Genomic DNA, 25363 nt, shown 5'->3' with positions numbered 1-25363 from the left:
TACACTCACCCCCCACATCCATCACTAACGAGAGGCTGCTGGTCTCCAGCCCTTAAGAGTCTGCAAGTGTAGCACAGAGGGTGCACTTTTACTGCTAAGTGTGTGGCTTTCCAGATTAAGGCCAATGAGCATTAATCTAAGTCAGTGTCACACAATCACTTTCTATGGCATAGCTCCACAAACCTGGATGGGGTTAGTTTAGGCGGGGTTTCCCAAACTTGGGTATCTAGCTGTTTTTTTTGAGGGGACTACAACTCCCATCATCCCTAGCTAGCAGGGCCAGCAGTCAGGGATGATGGGAACTGTAGTCCACAAACAGCTTGGAAACCCAAGTTTGGGAAACCCTGGTTTAGAGCATGGGTGGGGGAATCATCGGCCTTCCAGCTGACGTTGAGACTTAGTCTCCAAGTAGCAGGGATGATGAGACCTATAGTTCATCAACATGTGGAAGACCAGAGGCTTCTGACTTACATTGGTGAAGCTGTTCATTAGCAGAGCAAATGCTCTCCATGTCTAAAGTCCCAGATTCAGTCCCTGGCATCTCCAATTAAAAAGGATTCAGGACAGAAAATACCCCTGCAATAAGCCGTGGACAGCAGCTTTCTTACTCCCTATATCATGGGTAGGCAAACTAAGGCCCGGGGGCCGGATCTGGCCCAATTGCCTTCTAAATCCAGCCCGCGGACAGTCTGGGAATCAGCGTGTTTTTGCATGAGTAGATTGTGTCCTTTTATTTAAAACACATCTCTGGATTATTTGTGGGGCATAGGAATTCGTTCTTTCCCCCACAAAAATATAGTCCGGCCCCCTACAAGGCCTGAGGGACAGTGGACTAGCCCCCTGCTGAAAAAGTTTGCTGACCTCTGCCCTATATAGTCTTTTCATTCATTGTACCACTTTGTAATGCTTTTTTCCTATTGCATTACATTAATTTTTTCAGTCAAAGAAAAAGCCAGGAAAACTAGTTAGTTATCAGGCTGTCAAATTATAAACTCATTTATAATATTCAAATTGACCACAAGAGGGAGCCTGTGCCGTCTCGTTTAAGTAACAAGTTCATCCAACAAAATTAAGTGGAAATTTGAAACAAAAACAGAAAACCTTCCTGCGGAACAGCAGTTCTGAGGCAGAGCAGGTTTTTCTCAAAATGTACAAGACTTGGTATACTTAATTATTCTGAAAATCTGAAGCACTCTAGTCTTGCAATATGAAGGGATGTCTCTCACTTTGGCTTATGCTCTCTCTCAATACAAATGAGATGATTTGCAAATGCCGTTTAAATTATGCCTGCATGTGCATTGAGTTAAGGCAGCATTTCTGTGCCATCTTCAAGATGCAAATACATACTTTTAACACAGTTATTGATCTGATTCTCACATTTTCCCCACAGAAGTATTTCATTAGGAGAAAGGGCTGTCTTGTAGGAACTTTACATAAAGTCATGTTCTTAAACAACTACTATAGTCATGGAGATAAACTATAAGTCATGCAATCTATTTTTGGAAATGTATCTAAAGTAGGCGGGGCAATGGGGGGTGTCTTTATGAGCCCCCTTTAATCTCATCTAAGGTTACTGTCTTAGATTTGTCAAGTATGATCAATCCAAGTTAAGCACCTCACATAATAAACAGTAACTGGAAAAAGCTGAAAATAAGACTTGTTGTTTGGTTACCCCAACAGTAACCTTTAAGCAAGTTGCTTTTCATTGTGACTCATTTCATTTTGGCCGGAATTGTACCTGCAATAAGAGTTAATAGGTCTAACACATTTAGTCTGAACTGATTGTATTATGCAGCTGACAGTATTTACATTCATTTCCACTATAGATCTCTCTTCCTCCGCTCTGCAGACTCTATGCTAGATTTTGAAACTGCCATTTGTAGTTAGGAGGAACTGCATGAATGAACGTAAACACGTACATATCTGCATGTATACATTTCTCTTGTTTGGGAGGATAGATAATAAAATATGTAGCTTTCACGTATGCAAAAGTAGAGAGCTGTAAAAACCTTGTTAAAAGTCATTATTTTAGATGTATTATAACAATACAATAACAAGCGGGATTAACATACGATCGAGATCTGTGTCTGGATCGCCGGTGGTTGGGATCAGATTGGTTTTTCTCTTTTTGTCGCCTCTGCACTGCTTCCCACTGGGGACCTGAATCAACCATGTCATTCTCCTGCCGTACCCTGAGGAAAGAGTGAATGTTGAGAGTGAATATCTGATGGATCAGCGTTTTAGTGATTTTTTCACCACTTTCTGAGAAAGTACATTCAGCTTCAGCTTTGTGAAAAGCTTTTTCATGCATGCAGGTGAGAGAAAGAACATTATGAGACATAATCCAGTCCATTGATTTCAGTGGGAGATATTATATGCATAACAACATAAAAAAAAATCTGCCTTAGAGTTGGTCAGACTATTTATCTAGTATGCTATTCTCTACTCTGACTGGTAGTTCCCAGTGCCCCAGAAATAAGGTAACAGACAAGACATTGATTTGATTCCTCTGTCATATATGCATACATGTGTACACACAATCATATTCATGCTGTTTAACTTGCCATTATCACCGAAGTTAAAGTTAATGCAAGCATTTCAGCTTGCCAGACTAACAATCCCTTCTCTCTTCCTGTTCTGAGGGTTCTGCTGACCCCCAGATGAAATTTGGGGGGGGGGGCAAGGGAGGCACAAATGAGACTGGGGAAGCCTCGTGCTAATGGAAGTCGTTGCATGGACTTCTACTAGTGGGGCTCGTTAAATATTGCCTGTCGCAATTCTGTACAACTAAAAGCATATTTTTCATAAAGCAGCTTTTGTGAAAAGCCCTATGCTCTTGCCTCGTGGGATGACAAGGTTGCTAGACTGGCTCCTTGCTCATAAGCAGCTCAGCCCGTAATGGATGGACTGAATCTGGGTACAGGTAGTGTCACGCCCGTGCACGGGGTGGGGTGCAGCTGGGTACACTTGCCCTAGGCCTCAGAGGGCTCAGCTGGCTGGAGGGCCTCATCAGGGGCCTGCCGGGCTTACGCTGTCATGCTGTCAGGAGCTGGAGTCAGGCATAGGTCAGCAATAAAACAATAAAGCACCCAATGTCCAGGAAGTTAACTATTTATTCAAAGGAACTAAAACTGGGCAGGTCTAATGGTCACAGCAACTCTTCCCAGTAGATCTTGCCCCAGTGAAGCAGTTGCAAGGACTGAAGGTTCCACCTTCCCACTGCTCTCTAAGGCTCCTCCCCTGGTTCCTTCTCCAGCAGTCTTAGGCTCCTTCGTCTTGTCTCTCATTGCTCCTCCCTCTTCATTCCTCTTTGTGTTCTGGGAGTCCACGGGGGAGGAGATGTGGTCGCAGCAGGAGGGGGAAAACTCCCTGGTTTCTTCAGCAGCCTTCCTCCACTCTTGGCTACCCTCCTCTCAGGACTCTGCTTCAGCCTCGGAGTCTGAACTGCTCTCTGCCCCAGCCTCTTCCTGCTCATTAAACCCTGTTGCCTCTCCAGCTTCTGACACCTTATCCTCCCAGTCTGCCCTCTCTTATCCTTCTGATCACTTACCGTCATTCCACCACCAATCCCCTTGGGGGTTCCCCAGCCAGTGCCTCCCACCAGTCCTCTGTATCCAGCCAGTTCATGACACATGCCAAGAACTGTATTCTAACAAGACTCCTGACTCGGGTGTCAGACAAGCTCTGCACAGGCCTGGGTGGTGCTGATGAGAGGCTGAAAGCTTTCAATCTCCTCCTGATGGCTTATGAACCTAAAGGAAGCCACCATGGAAAGGGAATAAAGGCCAAGACTGTCTCTTGAGAGAGGACAAAGGAGAATGGTAGGCTGGGTTAGCCACTCTTCCCCTATACTGAGCAAGCCGCCTCTGGTCTACCAGGAAGACAGGAAAGGATGTGAAGCCGGTGCTGTCCAATGCTCTAAGGGGTTTAGGACCTAGAAACTGTGACACCCCAATATTCCATGTTTATTTGTGAAATATTAAAGTATTGAAAGGGCAGGAGTAAGAAATCCAGTTTTTACTAACACTGACAAGGGGGAAAAACCTGCTTCTACAAATTGATTAGCAAGGCAAAAACGATCCATACAGATTTATATTTAAACAAAGTGTACCCTAAGTTAGACCAGTGGTTTTCAACCAGTGTGCCATGGCACCATGGAGTGCCTTAAATGGTAGTCAGGGGTGCCTTGGGCAACACTGGCCTCTGTCCCTCTTTCCTTCCCTCCCTCCTCTGATGCCCTCTCACATCTCTGCCTCCCAAAGGTTTGTTGCAGCAGCCCTGGCTACCAGCTCCACAGGTGAATGGTGCCTCTGGGGCTGGCCGGGGAGGGTGCTTCCCAGGCCCCTGTGGGGCAGTGGGAGGAGGCATCTCTCTTTGGGGCAGGGGGGGGCAGCCCAGAGACCAGGGGCAGCAGCGGTTGGCTAGAGGGCTCCCAAGGAGAGGGGAGAGGAGATTGAGGGAACACTCCCCAAGGGAGGGTGTTTGAAAGGGTGTGAGGAGCTGCTGCCTCTGTAGGCAAGGGGTGACATAAATGGGCTCCTGAGCCCCACAGGGGTGTTGCAGAAAGAATGTAGTTGGTCAAGAGAGCTGTGAAAACAAAATGGTTGAAAACCACTAAGTTATACAATTTATTTCGAGTGCTGGCACAATTTCTTATTCACCTATGTCTCTTCTTCCGATGTTCTCTATTTGAATTTTCTGATTCACTACCACTGCTGGTATTGCAACGGGACCGTGATCTAGAAAGGAGGCAGACAAAACAATGTTCAGAAAACAATTAAACTTGTCTTATTAAATTACAACAGAAAACAATGGGAACATTTTGCTACGGAATAATAGACAAATTCTCACTGTTGCATCAGTCCTGCTATGATAAATGTTACGTTGTCCCAGTTCCACTATCCCTTTGCTGATGCACAAGGAGCTGTATCAACAGGCTTGGGAGAAGCCCGAGCTTTACAGAAGTACAACAACAAAATACTGGGATGGGGAAACCAAAAATAGCTCAATGGCTATTGAGTATGCTCAGTAGCAGTGGAATGTTCACTGTTCATTGGACATCAGCACCTCCTGCTAGGAAGAGAGGGTGCACTGGAACATTTTATTGAAGACCCAAACTCTCACCTTCGTCTAAGTGGCACTCCAGGCTCATTTTCACTCCCTCCTGAAGGATGTCTTCTTCGTGAATTAGGGAATTTTGGAGATCTGTTGCGGTCACTGGGAGAATTATAAAGCCCACTAGGGTCAAAGAAGAGTGAAAGTCAACAGATGAACCCCCTTGATTTTCACAGCAAGTATTGCAAGGACAGATTCTCATTTATTTATATTATTACTTTGTTAGTGAAGGCAAATATTGGCATTTTCTACATTGATGCATATGTCATTTTAACAGGTACATAGGTAAGATTTGGCTAAGCTAAGATGAAATATATTATGGCCTTTTTGAAACAAATTAAATATATTATTCTGAACTCTGCAAGTAAAGAACAATGGTATAGAAATGAATGTTTACGAGACACTAAACGTATTTCCGCTGATGCAATTGATTGAATCAGTCATAAAGCAGAACCGGGGGGCGGGGGGGATATTATTCATTCATAGGAGGATTTTTGCACACACACAAAAAGTCTTCAACTACACCATTTCCTTATAATATTAGTGAAAATAAGACCTGCACTGTCCACTGTCAAAAGCTCAATGGCTACTGAGCATGCTCAATAGCCAAGTCAAAAGATGTAAAGAACCCAGTTAGGAACAGAATTACAACCTTATTATCTGCATATATCATCTTCTCCACAAATATCGTTCATTAATATTCATTAAGACATTCCTAATGCCCCATAATTCCTAATGATATTAATGAATCACCAAGTATTCACAGTTCATTTACATGAAAAATATGCAAGTGGGGACATGACATAACACTTGGATCACCCAGAGTTATTTTTTTCTGGCGTCAGCTTAATGGCTTCAAGTATGTGTGCTGAAGTTTTGCCTCTCTCAGTCAATAATGCAAAAACATACATTTACTGGGCTTTATATTTTGAGCAACTGAAATGTGTTTGCGTAATGCAATCTGTAGATCTTTCTACAGACATAAATACTTGTTTACACCAATATGTACCCCATATATGAAATGAATCGTGTCACATGTTTTCGCCAGGAAAATATCTGAGGCGCTCCTATTTTAAAAAGAGCTAAACATGATGGGAAGGAGCAAAGGGATGGGTCTGCACCGTCACCATCACCCACTGTGAACAGCATGTTCCTACACATATTTGTGTTCAACCCTTATGTTATATGGAAGCGCACATGGGTACACCTAAAGCATTTTTGCACCCACACCTGTACCCACAAAGCATTAGCAAAGAAGCCTCCTTCTCTGCCCTCTCCATACAGCTACCCAGAGGTGGTGGAGGGAATGGAACAGAGATAAGGAAACAATACACCAGTGTGGTGTAGTGGTCAAGAGCGGTAGACTCGTAATCTGGTGAACCGGGTTTGCGTCTCTGCTCCTCCACATGCAGCTGCTGGGTGATCTTGGGCTAGTCACATTTATCTGAAGTCTCTCAGCCTCACTCACCTCACAAAGTGTTTGTTGTGGGGGAGGAAGGGAAAGGAAATTGTTAGCCACTTTGAGACTCCTTAGGGTAGTGATAAAGCGGGATATCAAATCCAAACTCTTCTTTATCCTTCCCCACCAACAAACATACACCTATCCCCGGGAACTCCACATAGACACATGGGAATCCATTTTCCTATGCCAACCCCGCCCCCTTCTTTCTCCTCCCCCCCCCCCTTCTCGTGACAATCCCTGGTGCTTTTTGGTCTCAACTCTCCATCTACAGGGATAGCAGTGTCAAAGGAAAAGGAAGAAGAGCTGCTGGCAGCTGCCCTTAAGGTGGAGATTAAGTTGAATGTGGGCAAGCACACTCCAACCTCTCATTTATCAGTACTTAGCAGGCAATGCCTAGGACTAGGAATTGGTTTCACACCCACACACATTTTGGATGGAAGGACAGGGCACCTCTACCATTGGCAGAAGCTTCTCCTGCCTACCCAACGCTCTTGTTTTTGTCCTATTGTCAGCACAGCCTGAATGTGTTCGGATGTCAAAAGCAGTACACTAACAGGTTTTTAAAATGTATATACTTTGCTTAGCAAAGATAGATTGGTCATATCCTTTTTCCAAGGCATCATACCACTGTACTGCTTACCTCTGTGGGCAGTTTTCTTCCCATGGTGCACTGGTTTTGCTTCTTTGGGTTTCTGGGCTGCTTTCATTTCTTAATTTTTTGAAACTAATAAAGTATAGAAAAATAAATCCCTTAAGAGGATCAAATCACAGAAATGAAGGAATACAAAGGTGTGTTAAAACTTTCTAATATTTCTTTCTATAGGTTTTGCTAAAAAGTGGGCATGCACACGAAAGTTTATACCCAGAACAAACTTAGTTGGTCTCTAAGGTGCTACTGGAAAATTTCTTTATATATAGGTTTCAAATTTGATTACCTAAAGGACCAACTTCCTCTGTATAATCCTGCCCCCAAACTGAGAAGTTTCACAGAGTCTTTTGTGTGGCGGTCTCCCTTGCTCAGGGACTTCCTTCCCTGAGAGACCCGTATGGGGGCCGGTAAACACCTTCATTTTTAATCAGGATTTTGAGCCTGCCTAGATATTTGGGCTGCTGCGAGCTATGTTGTTTGCTACACGTTGTCCACCTTGTTCATACAGTTTAAAATAAAAGAAAGGCAAATTATAATTCCCATCGTGTCCTGATGTCTGTTTTTATGAAGATTCTTTTCCTGAACATTGATATGCATAATGCTGTGTGTCTGCGTGTGTGTATGTGCACATGCCCAATATGGCTTTAAAGCAGAGTGAACTAATCCAGGATGTTAAATTGTTTGCATTAGATTTCTAAGCTATTTGTCATTTGTAGCAGACACACATTTCACAGCAGTAATGCTAAATCGCAACAGCCCTCTAGATGCGAGGATTATCTCCTGCCGAACACTTAAGAAGGGGATGAACTGGTTCAGATTTTTCAGAGAAGACTTGGGATGTGAATTTCATGTGTGATCTCTGTTCCTTAATTTATAGTGTATACAGATAGATAATTGGTTCTCTTTTCGGCAATGAACAAGAGGTTAAGCTTTGATCATTGGGCATGGAAAGCATTTCTAATGTGTTCTGTGAGAGCGATTATCAGACCTGGAACCAGGTTAGACCCTCTTAACCAAATTAGCTGAAAATGATAGACAAGGGCTCCTGAAGTCAGAGTCCAAAGCTCCAATACATTTTTTGCTTTTTTCACCCACCAAGGCAGGACTACTGAAGGAGCTGCAGTCTGAATCCCTGAGGCACCACCTAGGCAGCCTTACAAGCCCCATTAGTTGATTCAGTACTTGGTCTGGTGACCTAGGGAATCATCTGGCCCTACCATTAGGCAGATGGAGAAAGCTGTCTCAGGTAGCAGATTTTTTAGGTATCATTCAGTACCAATAAATTGTTGGTTATTTCAATTTACTACAATTACTATTGTATGCACAGAGGTGGGGAGCAGAGTCTAAGCTTCCCGTCCAGAAGTAAGAAGGCCCAGACAGAATGACCTCTGGCTTCCCATCATTCCTCACAGCAGCTGCTGTTTTGTAACCTGACAGACGGATAACGTCAGGGTGTGGCTTGGCCTCACAGGACAAATTAGGGCCTCTCTTGGACCTAATCATGTCTGCAGGTTTCCTGTGCCTGAATTAGAGCTTCCATATAAGGAAAATGACCCTTCGCAACAGCAGCAATTGGTGATATCACCAAATACTACTGCTGTAAAGAGTCATTTGCATGCACAATTTCTAATGCATTTTGGTGTTCAGCTGCTATTTAACCCCTTGCTTTCGATCCATGTCTATATATGCCACAAAAGCTTATACCATGATAAAATGTGTTAGTCTTTAAAGTGTCACAAGACTCTTTGTTGTTTTATGTGAAATTCTGCGGTTATGTTTATAAAGTGAGGCATGGCTACTTAATTATAACGCACCATTAAAATGCAAGCTTTTAAAAATAAACTCTCATTCATTCTTGCATCAAAATGCAAACATGCAGTTTACAGAAGTAGACTCTAGACTAATTATTTGCTTATGAGCATTGAATAAGTCCTTCGCTAATGCGGGTCTGGGACATAGATTTTCCAAATCCAAGAAGGCTAATAGCCTGGAACCAACCTCTGGTTCTTTCTGCCTTTACAAACTTATCGGCATTTCAAATACCTTGCTTCAGACTTGCTGATTCACTTTATGGCAAAATAAAGTAATAATAATTATAATATCACTACCTTTTTATTGGTGAGGGTGCAATAATTTTTGTAGTTCCTTCATTTTCTCCAGTTAAAGTGTGATTTGTACAATGCGATCCTGAAAGATAGAAACAAATGTATTTTTACTAAATGATTTTAGTGGTTCTCTTGGACTTTGCAGCACACTATGCACCTAGACTTTTGTTGGAGTACATCTTTAGTTTTTGAGATGATTGTGTCTGCTGGGAGGGTGGGAAAGCGGACTGAGAACTATGAAGAGAAAGTAGATATTATGAAAATTTCTAACTTTACTTTTAGTGACTATCTGAAGAAGTGCGCATGCACACGAAAGCTCATACCAATAACAAACTTAGTTGGTCTCTAAGGTGCTACTGGAAGAATTCTTTAAATTTTGTTTTACCTTTGTTGAAGCAGCAGTGTAAGAAACACCAATTAGATTCCATCCATAAGGCACATTTGACCACACTTGGACTGTGGCTGAAGAAAATGTGCTGGAGGCATATTGTGCCTTTACCAGAGTTTGACAATTTGCCAATACTATATTGAAAATACCAATGACAATGTTCTCATGGGAGTTTTTAACAAAATGAATGCATTATCAGTTTGCAAATAGCTCTGTAAAAACACAATTTTCAGAATCTGTCGTATATTGGATCAAAAAGAGGTCCACTCAATCTAAGCAGCAATCATAATAAACTGAATGTCTGTTTTATACAAAAGCAAAGCTTTTCCAGTCAGACACACCGTGCATTATTTTTATAATTAAAAAGCCTGGTGCCAGAAAACAGAAGTGCCAAATGGTGATTATTTTGTTAGGCATAATGCTAAACACAAACTAACGAATGCATGGATCAGAGTTTTTATACTCTAGTTTTTAATTCCTTCTTCATTTTATTTTTATAGTGCTAGACTGTTCCATCTTGGTGGAATTCTGAAGTAGTGCTGAAGTTCCAATTCTTGATCATAGTAGAAACATTACTGAGCAATGAGTAAGCTTTGGTTGCCTGTAAACATTAACCACTGTGGTCAAAGAACGACAATTTATTGACACTAACATAGACCTTCCCAACATTAATGCAAAGCATATTGGAAATCATGCCAGTTTTGTTAGTGGGATGTTAAGAAGGGATAATACCCCACTATAAAACATGTAACCTATATTTAGGATGTCCAAATCTTCAAATAAGCTTACTGGATCGAGTTGTTAGATGCATGTTTGAGCATTTCATTATACACCAGATAAAACACTCTGTTATAAAAGCCTACTGTCATATGGCCTAATAAAATAAGTATATACTAAACACGCAAATATAAAAGATATCAGGGGCATTACACGACAATATCTGAAAATCTAAAAGATGTAATCTTATAACTAGTTTAACATATGATCATACAATTTTTTATGCAAATCACATAATCCAACACTGTGCACGTGAAGCCCTTAAAAATAATTAAAGCCCCACCAATCAGCTAGCTGGCAGGGGGCTGGTTGCGGCATAGCTTGAAGCCAGACCCCTGCTTCTCCCCCAAATGGCGTAGCAACAGATTAGTAACATTTTTGAAAGTGTTTCATGCACAGAGCCCCAGCTGTTGAACAGGAGAGGTAGACTGCACATGCAGTGTGTATCTGAATACATGATTCCCTATCCAGATGTATATATTGAAATTTCTATGCCAATTATCATTATAGCAGTACAATGAAAAACAACCCGCAGCAATCTAACCGTGGCAATCTAACCGTGGCAATAGCAGCAGTAAAGAAGATTGCAATAATCCAGTCCTGAGGCTACCAGAGCATGGAGTTCTGCAGCCAAGTTATCCCTGTCCAAACAGGGCCACAGTTGGTTTACCTGCTGAAGCTGGCAGAAGGCAGTGTTGGACAGCAAGGCCACCATGCCTCATGTGACAGCAGTGGCTCCAGGAGGGCTCTCAAACTATGAACCTGCTCTTAGGGAGCATGACCCCCATCTAGAGAAGGGGGCATACAACTCAACCAGGAGCCTTAGAAATAAGAGGCTTGATTCACAGGCAACCAAACAGTTGTGGACTTTAATATATTGGGTTCTTGTGCTTGTTAGTCAACATGCTACTGTTCCTTTATGTAAAAAACCAAGCAGAATTCTGGGGGAAGAGAGGGAAGCTTGGACTTATGGGAGAGTTGAGTCCTCTTTTACGCCTCTGTTAAACGGAAGGAAAAGTTCTGTTGGGAAATTAATTTGTTCACATCTTCCTTGACTGGAGTGTAACACATCCACCTCCATTTGTGAGGGGTATGTTCACACATGTGGATTTTATCTGGTTGCTTTTTCGCACCATTATTTTGGCATGCGGCCGTCAGGTCAGTCAACCATATCAGGCTTTTTCATGAGTGCTGCAATGGTACGCCTTTACAAACACAATATTCCAGTAATTTTCTCATCAGAACATTGAAAATCCATATTTAGCACTTGGAGGTAATCCATAAAACTAGAATAATTGATAAATTTGGTCCATTTAAACAAAAAGAAAATTTGAATTTCTCTAGAACTGTGATTATATTCTCTAAATCTAATGTAACAGGTTAGTTTAGCCATTGTTATATAATCCCATGTACATTCTTTAATTGTTGGACTTTAATCATTTGTGTACTATCAGTAATAAGCAGCAGGAAAAGATTTAAGAGGGCACTATTTACTTTCAACAATTAAAAAATAAGGAATCCCTTAGAGGACAAACTACACCTTTTGAAAAGGTCTCTTTTATACAGGTATTAAAGGTGCAGAAGCCTTGACTTCTTTTATACCTGGTCAGTCTACCACCGCTAAAGGAAAACATTACAAATGTGTGTATAGTCCATTAGAAAGCAGTTACATTGCTTCTTTAATAATATGACTTGTAGTATTTCTCATTGAATATATTGAAACTTTACCTTGTCCCTGACACACATGATCTGCAGAGTGGATCAAAAGCAGGTAGCTTTTGTTTAATAATTCAAATTATCAGTGAAATATTATATTTATTCTATTCATTATTCACTTAGTTAAAGTTGTGCTTGCGGAAATACCCTCGGAAGAAGACAGGAAGTGTAACGCTGCTTGAACTGTAAGCAGAAGCGAAGCAAGAAACAGCATAGCTGATAGCTCAACAACGTCAATGTTACGCTGCCCTATATTATCCCAAAATAACAAGCTGTTTCCAGAGGAAGCTGATCTCTTGTTTAAACCAGAAAAATGTGTGATAATCTGTAAGGAAAGGAGTGTCTTCCTGATACAAATACGCACCGCAAATCGCTTCTAATTTCAGAGAAGCAGAACTACAGTCTCTCCCTAGGTTACATCCAAACCTAGAGGGTGGAATAATGTTACTGCTGGAAGCACTAACTTCTGCTAGACATCAAAGAGACCATAAATAATGTGGAATATTCCTGGACCATGCAGCTGCCCAGCTCTTCTGAACTCCTTGCTTTAATAAGGTGTTTTTTGAGAAATCCCATGAGCAGAACTTGTCAAGATTTCATATCCAGGTTTCCCCGCCCATTATTTTTAAAATTCACTGTGGTATTTCTCTACTCTTTATATAACTATTTAAATAAACATGTGTGGAAGTTATTAGCATTTAAACTAGATGCTTTATTTTCAATGGGGTTTTCAAAAGCACTCAGTACCAGCTGAATTCTCCTCCCATCAACTGCGAAGCTGGAATCTCTTGCTTCAGTTAACTTAAGAGCCAAACTCCATATGAATGTTGGTCACATGTTTAAAGAATGTGCTTAACCTAGCTGCTTCTGATTTAGAGAAAAAGCAGCTGCAGGGGCCTATTGGGGGGGGGGGACTTTGTATATGGTGATAAATTTTTTTGAATATTTTTGGAGATTAAATAAAAATGATGTGAAAAAATATTGTTTTGTTAATCGTATAATATATAATAATATATAATATGATTGTTGCTGTAGTTTTTATGTTAGCTTATTTTCAGCTGCTGTTTCATTAATAGTGCTTTATAGATTGCAATTGTTCTACTGATGGTTTGTTAATTATTTTAACAAATTATTTTATATGATTTGTTCTATTATGTTGTTGCTTTTTTCGTTTGTAAGCCGCTTTGAGAGAGAATTGAATAAAAAGCGGTATAGAAATACAGCAAATCTAATCTAATCAAAAGCTTTCTGCTGAAAATTGTCCCCAGTCTGTCTGTTATTTGCCCCTGAAGGTGCTGTTTACCGCAAACAGAACCAAAAATAAGAGGAAAATTTGGAAGGAGTCTGAAACTAGTCAATCAATTGTAGTTTTGTAACTGACTCTAAAGTATTCCCTTCTGTTTAAATCTCAGTGTAATAGGAACTGTGTTCAGCAACGCTTACCAATCTGTTGTGTTTTTGATGCTCTTTTTGGATAAGTTTTACTACGACTTCTTTCAACTGTTTGGTCAGGTCGAGGAAGCTGGATAGAGATGTCTTTGTTCATTTGCAAAGCTGTTCTCCCACTAGAAAATGAAACAAAATGAGTCAAGTAGGTTTTCTGTACTTCAAACAATTAAAAGGAAAAATGTGGCCCATTGTCCTCACAATATAACAACTTCCTTCACCCCCTCCCTTCCGCTGCCCTGCAAGTTTTCCAGTTTAATCTTGAGGTATAACTGAATTCCCTTCCATTTTCCTGTATGTGTGTGTGTTGAAGTGGCACAGCGAATCTGTATTTTGTACTTCCTTAACTTCCATCTTTGTTTGGGCCAGCTAAGCACTAAGTGAATCTCTAGCAAGCGCTCTTGCTTCCCTCTACAAGATAAGTAACAAAACATCTCCCAGCAATAAGTCTTGAAAGTGCATAAAACAGATGCTTAAAGGAGGTAGTTTCACTACTCCTCCTAGTAGCTGGAAATGCCAAAGATTGCAAGGCATGTGCTCTGCTACTGAGCCTTGCTCACCTGTAAGGTGTTGGGGTGTGCAACTCAAACCAGGACCTGCCACAGGCAGTCTCCAATGCCTTCACCCCTGCACCAACAGCATTCTAGTCCTTAGAGGAAAACCAGGCAGATTAGGCTTCATGGATCAAGAGCGGTAATAGTCAAATTTAGACTTCGTCATGAGGTCTCAGTGGGGGTTAAAACAATTTTAAAATACATTGAAGTCAGTAAAAGCGAATTACGATCAATATAATAGAGTGGGTACTAAAATATTTTATGTATCAAGGCAGGGTAAAAATGTACCTGAAGGAGCGTCTCCACCCCCCATTATTCAGCCCACCCACTGGGGTCCAGCTCCGAGGGCCTTCTGGTGGTTCCCTCACTGTGAGAAGTGAAACTACAGGGAACCAGGTAGAGGGCCTTCTCGTAAGACTCAGGTGAGTCAGCAACAAGCTGATCACTGCGTAATTTAAAAATGGGGTTGTTTGGAACTCTGTTAGAATATGGAACTTGCTAGCGCAAGTTAGGAAGGATGTGATTAAGCAATATATCCTCTCCTGCCTCCCTAATCATCCCCACAAATTTCAATAGGGAAAAAATGTAAGGTTCTGTACTTAGGAAGGATGAACCAGCTGCACAAATACCAGGGTAGTTGAAGTCTCCCTTAGAATCATATCTCTCTTTTTTGAATGTTTGGTAATCTGCTCTAGGAAGGCATCACCCAATCCTTCAATCTGACTTGGAAGTCTATAGCAGACACCCACAGTAAGGTCACTGATGTTTTCCTTTCCTAATTTTGTTATCCACATACTCTCAATCTGCCTTCCATGCTCCAAGTCATGGAACTCTACACAAGTGTACATATCCTTTATATATAATGTTATTCCTCCTCCCTTCCTGTTTGGTCTATTCCTTTTGAGTCTTATCTCACCAGGTTTCAGTAATACCTATGAATGAAAACACCCTTGATGTTCTATTGTGTGTTTATTGGACTGATAAGTCCTGTCTCACTTGCTCAATGCTTGATTACCAACCTTGGCAATCCTGAACTCCCAGCTGTGGCTGGTACTGGAGCTTGGCCAAAGCTTGACAAAACACTGACACCCTCCCAAGAACAAAAGCTGCTGTTGAAATCTGCTGACTGGAAGTGAACAAGGGTGGAATCATACATCCTCTAAAACCATGGCCGCTACCAAACTCAAAGATCACATGGATAAACCACTACTTAATCTGGTGCATTTGTGTGAACCAGCTTCCTGTGAACTGGCGGAGATTCTCACCACACCAGTGGAACCACTCTTGCTCAGCACTAAATCACCATTAAATCTTTCTTGTGCAACCATGTCTCTAGAATACTATGTTCTTAACTTGACCAGAAGCAAAATAGGTCAAAGCAGTTATTCTTGTAAATAGATGTGCAAACGTGAGAACAGCAGCAGATTAAGCTTTCCTCTTTAGAAATGACAAGTTGCAGAGACTAACAGTGCCACTTCTAAATTAGCTGTAAAATTAACTATTACCTTAAATATATACCGAAGTTAAAAAGTGTTCCTTCCTTCTTTGTAAGCTCATCACCTTATATGAATCTACTTACAGTGACAGCCGGCCCAAGAAAACCAATGGATGGCTTTTAAGAAACCTCAGGGATCTTAATTCAAGTCTCATGTTTACAAGGCTGGCTGCACAGTGCTACTGAGTATTGTTTTGTTTTGAAGCAAAGCTAGTTGGTATTTTCCCCAAAGGAAATTATATTAGAACCCCCACAAAATGCTTCATCTGCTGAGAAGAAAAGAACATAGCAAAGGAAGGTGTTATTTAGTGTGGTCCTATAGAAGCTGTTCCCAATCCGTTGCCCTCTATATGTTTTGGACTACAATTTCCATCAGCCCCAGTTAGTTGTCATCTTCTAACGTATCAGAGGGTATCAGGAACGGAAATGCTGCTTTATAACACAGCCTACATCTTTAAAAATATATGTAGGATACTGCCATTGAATCCTTAAAACTAACTTAATAGAATATTTATCTGCAACAAAATGTGCATTCAGCATTTGCCCAAACTGATCAGATAAGTGGCTGCTTCAGGGGGAGAAAGAACATGAGAGAAAAGTGTAAGTATCAAATGTAACAAGAATTCCAGTAAATAGGAAAACACACTATATTCCATTTGCTTCCAGAACTGCTTATTCACCATATAGACCAGAGATGGCTAACCATTTTGGCCTTGAGTACTGTCCACATGCACATACAAACAAAGTGCCAGGGACTGGACTGAGGAGGAATGGTGGAGACCGCCTGCCCCCACTCCCACTCCTCGACCTTCCAGAGAAGAGGAAGACAGTATGGATTAACAATAGCGGTTTGCAGAAGGTCACGGCTCTGAGACAGAAGAGGGGCAAAGCTGGGAGATAATGGGAGAAGAGGAGGGGGGAGAAGCAGGGCCAGAGCAGCTGTCTGGCACATTATCACTAGAAAGCATTCCTGACCCCCTTCTCCCAGAACCCGGTGAGCAGTGAAAGTAGGAGAGCAGAGAGCGAAGAGGCAAATGGCCTGGTGCTGTTGACAACTGAGAAGAGAAGGAGGTGGCGCTTACTCAGAGTAACATCAATACTCCTAGAGGCAGCATTTCTAAGCCCCTCTCTGTGAATATTGAATAAAAGACTTGGTAAGAGCTAATTGTCTATTTATTATTGGCAGCCTACTGTGGGGTGGAGGATCTGATTCCATGAAGCCTGACACAAAGAGGCACAGAGTGTTTTCTCAAGCAATAATTAGCAGTTTTCTCAAGCAATAAATGTCTCCTTTAATTGTTATACACAAGCTAGGCCAAATCTAGCATCAGCATGGTATCTTATCCAGTGCTCTTTAAAAAATAAAAAAAAATAAAAATGGTGCTGGTTACTCACCATGAAGTTGGCACAGCAAACGCCACATTCAACATTTGGGGGGGAATATGTGCCGGTACTACGTACGCTTGAGTACCCCGATAAAAATAGCACTGAATCCACAAATAATGGAAAAAAGGGAGCCTGCTCACTGTTCTTTTTTTAAAAAAATAATAAAAACAACAACAACAAATCTCAACACAATAAAATCATGTATAATAGAGCACTGGAGTGGGGAAAATTCCCAACTGCTTCCTCAATTAAAATATAATTATAATATTAAAACAGAAAATATTACTGGAATGGCAGGACACTGTTGCAAGACACAAAATAGGCCCAAGATCCACCAAATCCAAACACTTTCATGCCGGAGAAGTCCAGTGTTAGTATAAAAAAAATTGGGAACAGGTTAGTCTAAAATGTCAAGATTTAAATATCAAGCAAAAAGTTCTGCAAATGGCATTAAGAAAATGTTTTAAAACAAGGAGCCATTTCGCAGCTAATGTGCTCTTGTTTTTCCTGTCGCACAATAAGATCTGATAACATTATTTCCGCTTCAACAAAAGCAAAATTCATGGACTTGCCAAGCTTTCTTCTTGAACAACCATTAATGGTGCAAAATACAGCACTTTCCCAGCAATAATTCCCAATTGCCAAAACATCTGCAGTTGAATGATTGAAAAACATCCAGGTGGATTTGTTTAATGAGTGAAGAGCAATTATACTGTATGCAAAGAAAAAGTAATTACTGACGGACTCGTATGAATAGGCTCTGCAGGGACAGGTTCTGTTTTACCAACAAAATGCCAGAAGGCAGCCAAAGAAGAAAACTTTAAAAATTTCTCCCTAAGCATCCCAACATTTGCTTTGACACGTGTGCATTTCATGGGTTTACAATGTGTACATTTAGTTGTGTAAGCAAGGAGCTTATCAGAAACTTAGCTTTATATACCTTATTTTTTTTAATGCCTATTTGCTTGTTAGCCAGAAAATATAAACTGCTAATCCCCAGGTCATTTAAAGCCTTGGTTACAAGTGGTGGACTTCATTATTTATGAAGGTTTAGTGTACATGCAAGCTGCTAGGCAGTTTCAATTTGACCCATTCACTTATGCAGAGCCAATGCTTTGGGGGGGAACCTGCTGATTTTGATTGGCCATAGACAAGTTATGCGGGGGACTTGGGAAGACAAAAGGTATGCAAATGATAAACCAGATAATCATGAAACAATCTACATTTAAAAAACTGCAGCCTTGCAAGACAAATATCAGGTAAAGGTAAAGGGTAAAGGGACCCCTGATCATTAGGTCCAGTTGTGACCGACTCTGGGGTTGCGGCGCTCATCTCACTTTACTGGCTGAGGGAGCCGGCGTACAGCTTCCGGGTCATGTGGCTAGCATGACTAAGCCGCTTCTGGCGAACCAGAGCAGTGCACGGAAACGCCGTTTACCTTTCCGCCAGAGCGGTACCTATTTATCTACTTGCACTTTGACGTGCTTTTGAACTGCTAGGTTGGCAGGAGCAGGGACCGAACAACAGGAGCTCACCCCGTTGCGGGGATTCAAACCGCCGACCTTCTGGTTGGCAAGTCCTAGGCTCTGTGGTTTAACCCACAGCTCCACCCGCGTCCCTACGCCAAACAGGGCATACCACCCCAGACCATGGTCAGTGATGATGAGAGCTGTACTCAAAGAACATCTGCAGGTACACAGATTCCCCAACAGATTCTGCACAACTGATCGAAGCATATTCTATTTTTCATGGAACCACACACTTCATCTATTATAATAAGAGGTGGAGGTAGATGAGCTCAGGGAACCCATTTTTAAGCTGTGCCTATAATTTAACAGCTACTCCAGAAAGAAGTAAGGAACAAAAATACACAGTGAAGGATACCTAAAATAATAATAAGATCATAAACATAAACATGTAAAAAAAGAGAGCTTAGTATGAAGGTTTGGCATCATACTAACAAAGTTTCCTTACCTATACCGGTGCTTATAGCCAAGAGGCCCAAGTTTGCCAAGTTTTCTTGATAGAGAATTGGATTCATTTTCTGGCATTCTGTATCAGTTTTAAAAATAAGTTAATTAAATATGGTACAAAGCTATGCAAGAGAACATAGACTGTCTGCAGGCTTCTCTAAGTGACAACCCTATTACAGGCAATTTTATAAGACTGAAGATCTGCAGCTAGAGGGAAACCCACTATATTTGTTCTTTTCCTATTTAAACAAATACTCCAATTTTTTTATTGTCGTCCTTTTTAAAGCTAGAGAAGCATGACCAGGAAAATGTAGTTATGCTTACATTCTGTTGATCAGTACCAACCTAAGTCATAAATGATTTCAAGAGAGCATAAGCACAAGTAACTTTCTAAGATGAACATTACTTCAAAGTGTATCCTCTGGAATTTAAAGCTTTTTGCTCCGTTGGACGGTAAGCTGTATCTAAACAGAACATAAATACTAAAACAGTGCATTGAGATCCCACGGCTGAAAAGTTGTATATTAAGACTTCTATAAATATGGGGCACAATTCAGTCAAAGTTAAAAACGTCAGTGTTAATAACTTTACAGTGCTGCAGTCCTGCACACAGTTATCCCTAGGTAAGTCCCATTGATATCAACAAGACTCAAGTACAGGTAATTTATGTGCTGGATTGCTTCAGATTCTGCCTACCACACTGATCTCAAGAGCATTTGCACGAAGACCGAGACTTTACTGATTCTATGAAACTAAGAAAGACCCTTCCTATATCTGTCTCATGAAAGTTCTGAGAAGTTTCACAAATTCTATCTCTTGAAATTATGTAATATGCATAATAGAATATTTCACCCACTAGGTGGGGCCACACCATTTTTCAATGCTATAGGTACTATTTGCTTGTAGGGCTTTATAACAGAGATTAGAAACTAGCTGTTCAGAGGAGCAAGCTGGGAGCTGCTCTCTCTACTTTTAGTGAAACAAGTATGATCTTCACAGTAACAACATGTATAGGTGCACAATGGAGCTTCTTTGGTTTCAGATGGCACTTAATGAGTGTGAGCGAGGGTGGGAAACATTTTTCAGCCTGAAGGTCCTATTCCCTTGCCCCTAGGGGGCTGCATATCACTGGTGAGAGGAGTTGGAGGCAAATCACAGAATTGGAGAGTTGGGAGTGATCCCAAGGTTCCCTAGTCCAACCTCTTGCAACGCAGGAATCGCAACTAAAGCATCCATGACAGATGGCCATCCAATCTCTGCTTAATAAACTTCCAGTGAAGGAGAGTCCACAACCTTCCAAGGGAGACCGTTCCACTGTCCATCATTGTGGGCAGAGCAATGGGTGTGTTTCTTACAAAAACCAGTAGTATACACAGACACCTTTCTCCATCCAGACAAGCAAGAGGGATCATCACAGTTCAAAGAGATATCCCAGCTACGTGGAATCACAAGGAGGGACATGAAACAGGACTATTGATGGTGGCAGCTTGGGGAGGGGGCATTGTCTAGGGAGACACCTGATCGCTGGATAGAGAGGTCGGGGGAGCCTGCATTTATTATTAGTGTTATTTCTTATTATTTCAATTTATATACTGCCCTTTATACAAAGATCCCAGGGTGGTGTGCAACAATAAAAACACATTACAGAACTTCAGTGATAAACACATAATAAAAAGCATACTGGCAGACAGCCTAATAATAAAATAGTCAAAGGTCATAGATTATTTAATAGCCATAGGCCTGAGTAAAAAGGAATGTGGTCATGTGGCCAGCATGACTAAGCCGCTTCTGGCAAACCAGAGCAGCGCACAGAAACACCATTTACCTTCCCGCTGCAGCGGTACCTATTTATTTACTTGCACTTTGATGTGCTTTCGAACTGCTAGGTTGGCAGGAGCAGGGACTGAGCAACGGGAGCTCACCCCGTCGCGGGGATTCAAACCGCCAACCTTCTGATCGGCAAGTCCTATGCCCTGTGGTTTAGATCACAGCGCCACCTGCGTGTAGACACCTATATATATATATCTGGTTGAAGATGTAATGGCCCTAATGATTATCAGAGCTATTAAAAAATGAAAGGAAAGAAAAATAATATTTTAAGGAAAACTGCTTCTCTTTTTTGCATTAAAAGTTCTTGCAAACCTCAGTCAAAGCAGACAAAGCTGCTAAGTGAAATTTGGGGTCAACTTTGCATGCTATGAGCAATACCAAAAGAGGTTAGCAGGACACAACAACCTAGTAGCCACTTAAGACCAGGAAATGAGCCAGAATGGCAGTTAGTGGTACAATTTTTAAAAAATTATCACTCATCCTGTGAGCACACCAAGTCAACAAAATAAGTTGCACTGTAATTCTCTTCCAGCGAGTACTGAAGATGCATAGTTTAGTCATCCTGGATAAGGGAGCATGTGACACACACACACACACACACAAAACGTGTGTGTGTGTCTAAAGTGTGTGTGTCTAAAGTTAGAAAGAAATGCGAGAAAAATTAAAAGGCCCAAACTAGTTTGAGACAATTTCATTTTAATTGCTTTTAAGTTTTTTCTTTCCAGTATAAGTATGCTGGTTGAACTTCAGTGAGCCTTTTCCATTTGGTTGTTTAGACAGACAGCTTTTCTTCCATGAATGGAACCCTACCTCCTTTACCTCTGCACCCCCCCTGCACACCCTGACAATCTGTTCCTGGGGGGGTTGATGAACTCCTGGGAATGGTGTGGGCTGCAGATGAAAGGAGAGTTGGTGGAAACTGCTCCCTTTCTTGCACAAATTGGATCCAAGCCAAAGATATTTAAAAAGATACTTTGTGTGCAGAAATATTCAACTTTTTTCTTCTTCTGTAAAATAGATCAACCTATGTCAAGTTTTGGCAATTCTAGGATTCAGAAGAATTTTGCCCTAATATTCTGCTAACAAATGATCAGATAACAAAACTGTCAAGGCACTATGTAATCTCTGTGAAAGCCTATAGACTGGGACAGCGGGCATCATTGTGCCATCCATGTGTTGTTGGACTATAACTTCTATCATCCCAGATCATCAGTCATGCAGGCTGGGGCTTGTGGTCCAATCTCTGAAAGGCACCACACTGACTAATCTTGCTATAGATCAGTGTTTACCAAACTTGGGTCTCCAGCTGTTTTTAGGACTACAATTCCCAGCACCCCATACCACTGGTCCTGCTAGCTAGGGATGATGGGATTTGGAGTCCAACAGCAGCTAGAGACCCAGGTTTGGGAAACACTGCTGTAGATAGAAGAGGATGACTTATTTAGACAGGATAAATGACAGGAAATTAGTAAAAACATAACTCAAACTGATTTACTGCTCTCCTTTCATTATTCTCATTTAAAACATTGATGTTCCTTCAGAAAAAAAAAGATTTGGATCCAAAATGTGCTCTTTTTCGCATGCAGAAGGTATATTCTGCTCATTCAAAGGCTATTTAAGTGAAACTGAACCCAGATATATTCTTCCACCTCTTGTAAGAACTGTGCAAGAATTGCTATACCATTGTGTGAACTCTTGCAAATGCATTTATGGAACAGAGGCAGTGGCTATTTATCTCCCATTCACTGGTTGTTTTTTTGGATCAAATCCAGTTTGAGGAAACCAGCTAGGGCCTCTTATCTTTTATAATACAACCAGGTCAGTTAAAGAGATCTGAATATACTTGCCTTTTAACTGCAGATAAGAGCTAGCCTGAAGCTCTAAAGTGCACCGCCCTTGCACCACCCCTGCCAAGATGTGTCTGTCTTCTGTCATCGTTTAATAATAGATTCTTTACAGCTGTAGCTTACCTACCTGAAGAATGTGTGCTGCTCTACGCAGCATTTCCATAAATGCTTGCATGCAGTTTTGCTCTGCGCCTCGAAGAAGAAGGAAGTTTCATTACACTGAAATAATAAAAAGGAAGCGCTGTGAAGGATTCTTCTGATATAAAGGAATCATATTTGATAATCTAGGCACATGAACGCAGACTCTTCTTTCATTTTTAACCATGTGGAATCAGGAGAATTACACTGATGTAATTCTACCGGCTTGATGTAAAAAATGTTCTCTTAGTCATGATCTTTAAAAATGTGAATAATTTAAACCATCTTACCAAATCAACACAAATTTCAAGGATCACTTCATGTTTTATATTTCCCAACACTAACGTCACACCCACACAGCACATTTTAAGCACTCACACCAATTTAATGGCTTACCTCAAAGAATTCTGGACACTATGGTTTGTAAAGGGTACTGAGTGTTAAGAAGCTCTATTCTCCTCACTCTGCTAGAATTCCAAAGATCCCCTGGGAAGATGGATTGACTGCTAAGCCATTTTGGGAATTGCAGCTCTGTAGGGGGAATAGGGGGGACGCGGGTGGCGCTGTGAGTTAAACCACAGAGCCTATGACTTGCCGAACAGAAGGTCGGCAGTTTGAATCCCCGCGATGGTGTGAGCTCCCGTTGCTCGGTCCCTGCTCCTGCCAACCTAGCAATTCAAAAGCCCATCAAAGTACAAGCAGATAAATAGGTACCACTCCGGCGGGAAGGTAAACGGCGTTTCCGTGTGCTGCTCTGGTTCGCCAGAAGCAGCTTAGTCATGCTGGCCACATGACCCGGAAGCTGTATGCCTGCTCCCTTAGCCAATAAAGCGAGATGAGCGCCACAACCCCAGAGTCGGTCACAACTGGACCTAATGGTCAGGGGTCCCTTTACCTAGGTGGAATAGGGATCTCCTAACAACTTCCATCACGCTTTACACATTACAGCTTCCCAGCATCCTTTAGTGGTATAATAATAAAGTGGTATAATAGTGCTTTAAATGTATGGTACGGATGTGATCAAAGATTAAAGGTAAAGGTGATGGTAGAGGACCCCTGGGGAGTTAAGTCCAGTTGTATTCGACTATGGGGTGCAGTACTCATCTCCACTTTCAGGCCGAGGGAGCTGGCGCTTGTCCGCGGACAGCTTTTATGGGTCATGTGACCAGCAACGGGACATGAGTGCTAGAGCACATGGAAACACTGTTTACCTTCCCCCACAGCAGTACCTATTTATCTATTCACGATGGTATGCTTTCAAACTGCTAGGTTAGCAGGAGCTGGGACAAAACAACAGCAGCTCATCCTGTTCCACGGATTCGAACCACCAACCTTACGATCAGCAAGCCCAAGGGGCTCAGTGGTTTTAGACCACAGCGCCACCCATGTCTGTGATCTAAGATTAATCATGTTGAGGAGGGACACCATTGTGAATTAGCAGTACAAGTGGGTTTGGAGGTCATCCTATGAGTGTGTACACACCAATGATTCTTCAACATCAACTTTGTTGGACTGGTCATGTCGTTCGGAACCCTGATTATTGTCTTCTATAGCAACTACTCTATTCCAAACTTAAAAATGGAAAGTGTAATGCTGGTAGTCAACAAAAGAGGTTTAAAGACTCTCTCAAGGCAAATCTTTAAAAATGCAGTATAAACACCGACAACTGGGAAACACTGGACTGAGAGCATTCCAATTAGAGAATAGCCTTTACCAAAGACATCATGGACTTTGAAGATGCTCAAACTCAGGACAAAATGGAGAACTGTGCTAAGAGGAAGGCATGTTTGGCAAACCCTCACCGTGATCAGCTCCTGCCTGGAAACCTATGTCCCCACTTTGGAAGGACATGTGGATCCAGAATTGGCCTCCACAGTCACTTACAGACTCCCTGTTAAGACTGTGTTCATGGAAAACAATCCTACTTGGCCACAAGTGATCACCAAAGAAAGAAGACAAGTGGGTTGTCTTTGGTCCATGCAGTGGACGGCAACAAACAGACATCATAGTTTCATGGCAAACAGATACTTATTTCTAACATAGACATTGACCTCCATGATATAAAAAGTAAATGTGAAGTATATTCTATAAGAAAAACACTCGGGCCTCATTTGAATAGTAGAGTGCTTGGTATCTGGTGGGCGGGGTTTGTGTGTTTTGCTCCAGAATCAGCCCCTCCCTTCAGTGCATGTGTTCCATTATGTTCAGTTAAGAATGTCAGTACAGAGGGACCAACTGCCTCTTGTTGTTTTCTTGCCTCATGTTGTTGTTTTAGTTTCTCTCAGACATTATGTTATTTTGTTACAGTTTTCTCTAAGTTTATTATTAAAGCTTGTTTACATTTACGTGAGACACTTATTTTTCTCAAAGAAAAAACAACTCTGCTGAAGAATGGTGGAACATCCTAAACTTGGGTGAGTGAGGGGATATTCCCAGTAGGATTGATTTTGTTAACCATCACCCCCACCTCCACAACATATTC

General features: G+C 41.5%; 1 protein-coding gene across 5 annotated transcripts in view; it reads right to left on the bottom strand.

The window, feature by feature from the left end:
- Window positions 1–25363, bottom strand: part of EPB41L4A (erythrocyte membrane protein band 4.1 like 4A) — a gene marked incomplete at its 3' end in the record, with an annotated part of 99541 nt that overhangs the window by 10438 nt on the left and 63740 nt on the right. For all 5 annotated transcript variants that reach the window (XR_013843538.1, XM_079995515.1, XM_079995516.1 and 2 more), the window contains 8 exons: window positions 22871–22962; window positions 19068–19145; window positions 13656–13777; window positions 9335–9413; window positions 7218–7301; window positions 5125–5238; window positions 4662–4739; window positions 2073–2192 (listed from right to left, as the gene is read on the bottom strand). Coding sequence is in view for 4 of the 5 variants with exons in the window: in XM_079995515.1 (XP_079851641.1) it covers window positions 2073–2192; window positions 4662–4739; window positions 5125–5238; window positions 7218–7301; window positions 9335–9413; window positions 13656–13777; window positions 19068–19145; window positions 22871–22962 (767 nt within the window). The remainder of the gene's footprint in view (window positions 1–2072; window positions 2193–4661; window positions 4740–5124; window positions 5239–7217; window positions 7302–9334; window positions 9414–13655; window positions 13778–19067; window positions 19146–22870; window positions 22963–25363) is intronic.

The sequence above is a fragment of the Podarcis cretensis genome (assembly GCF_951804945.1).
Source record: "Podarcis cretensis genome assembly, chromosome: 11".
NCBI lineage: Eukaryota > Metazoa > Chordata > Lepidosauria > Squamata > Lacertidae > Podarcis > Podarcis cretensis.
Note: the sequence above shows the minus strand (reverse complement) of the source record. Positions and strands in the feature narration are given on the sequence as shown.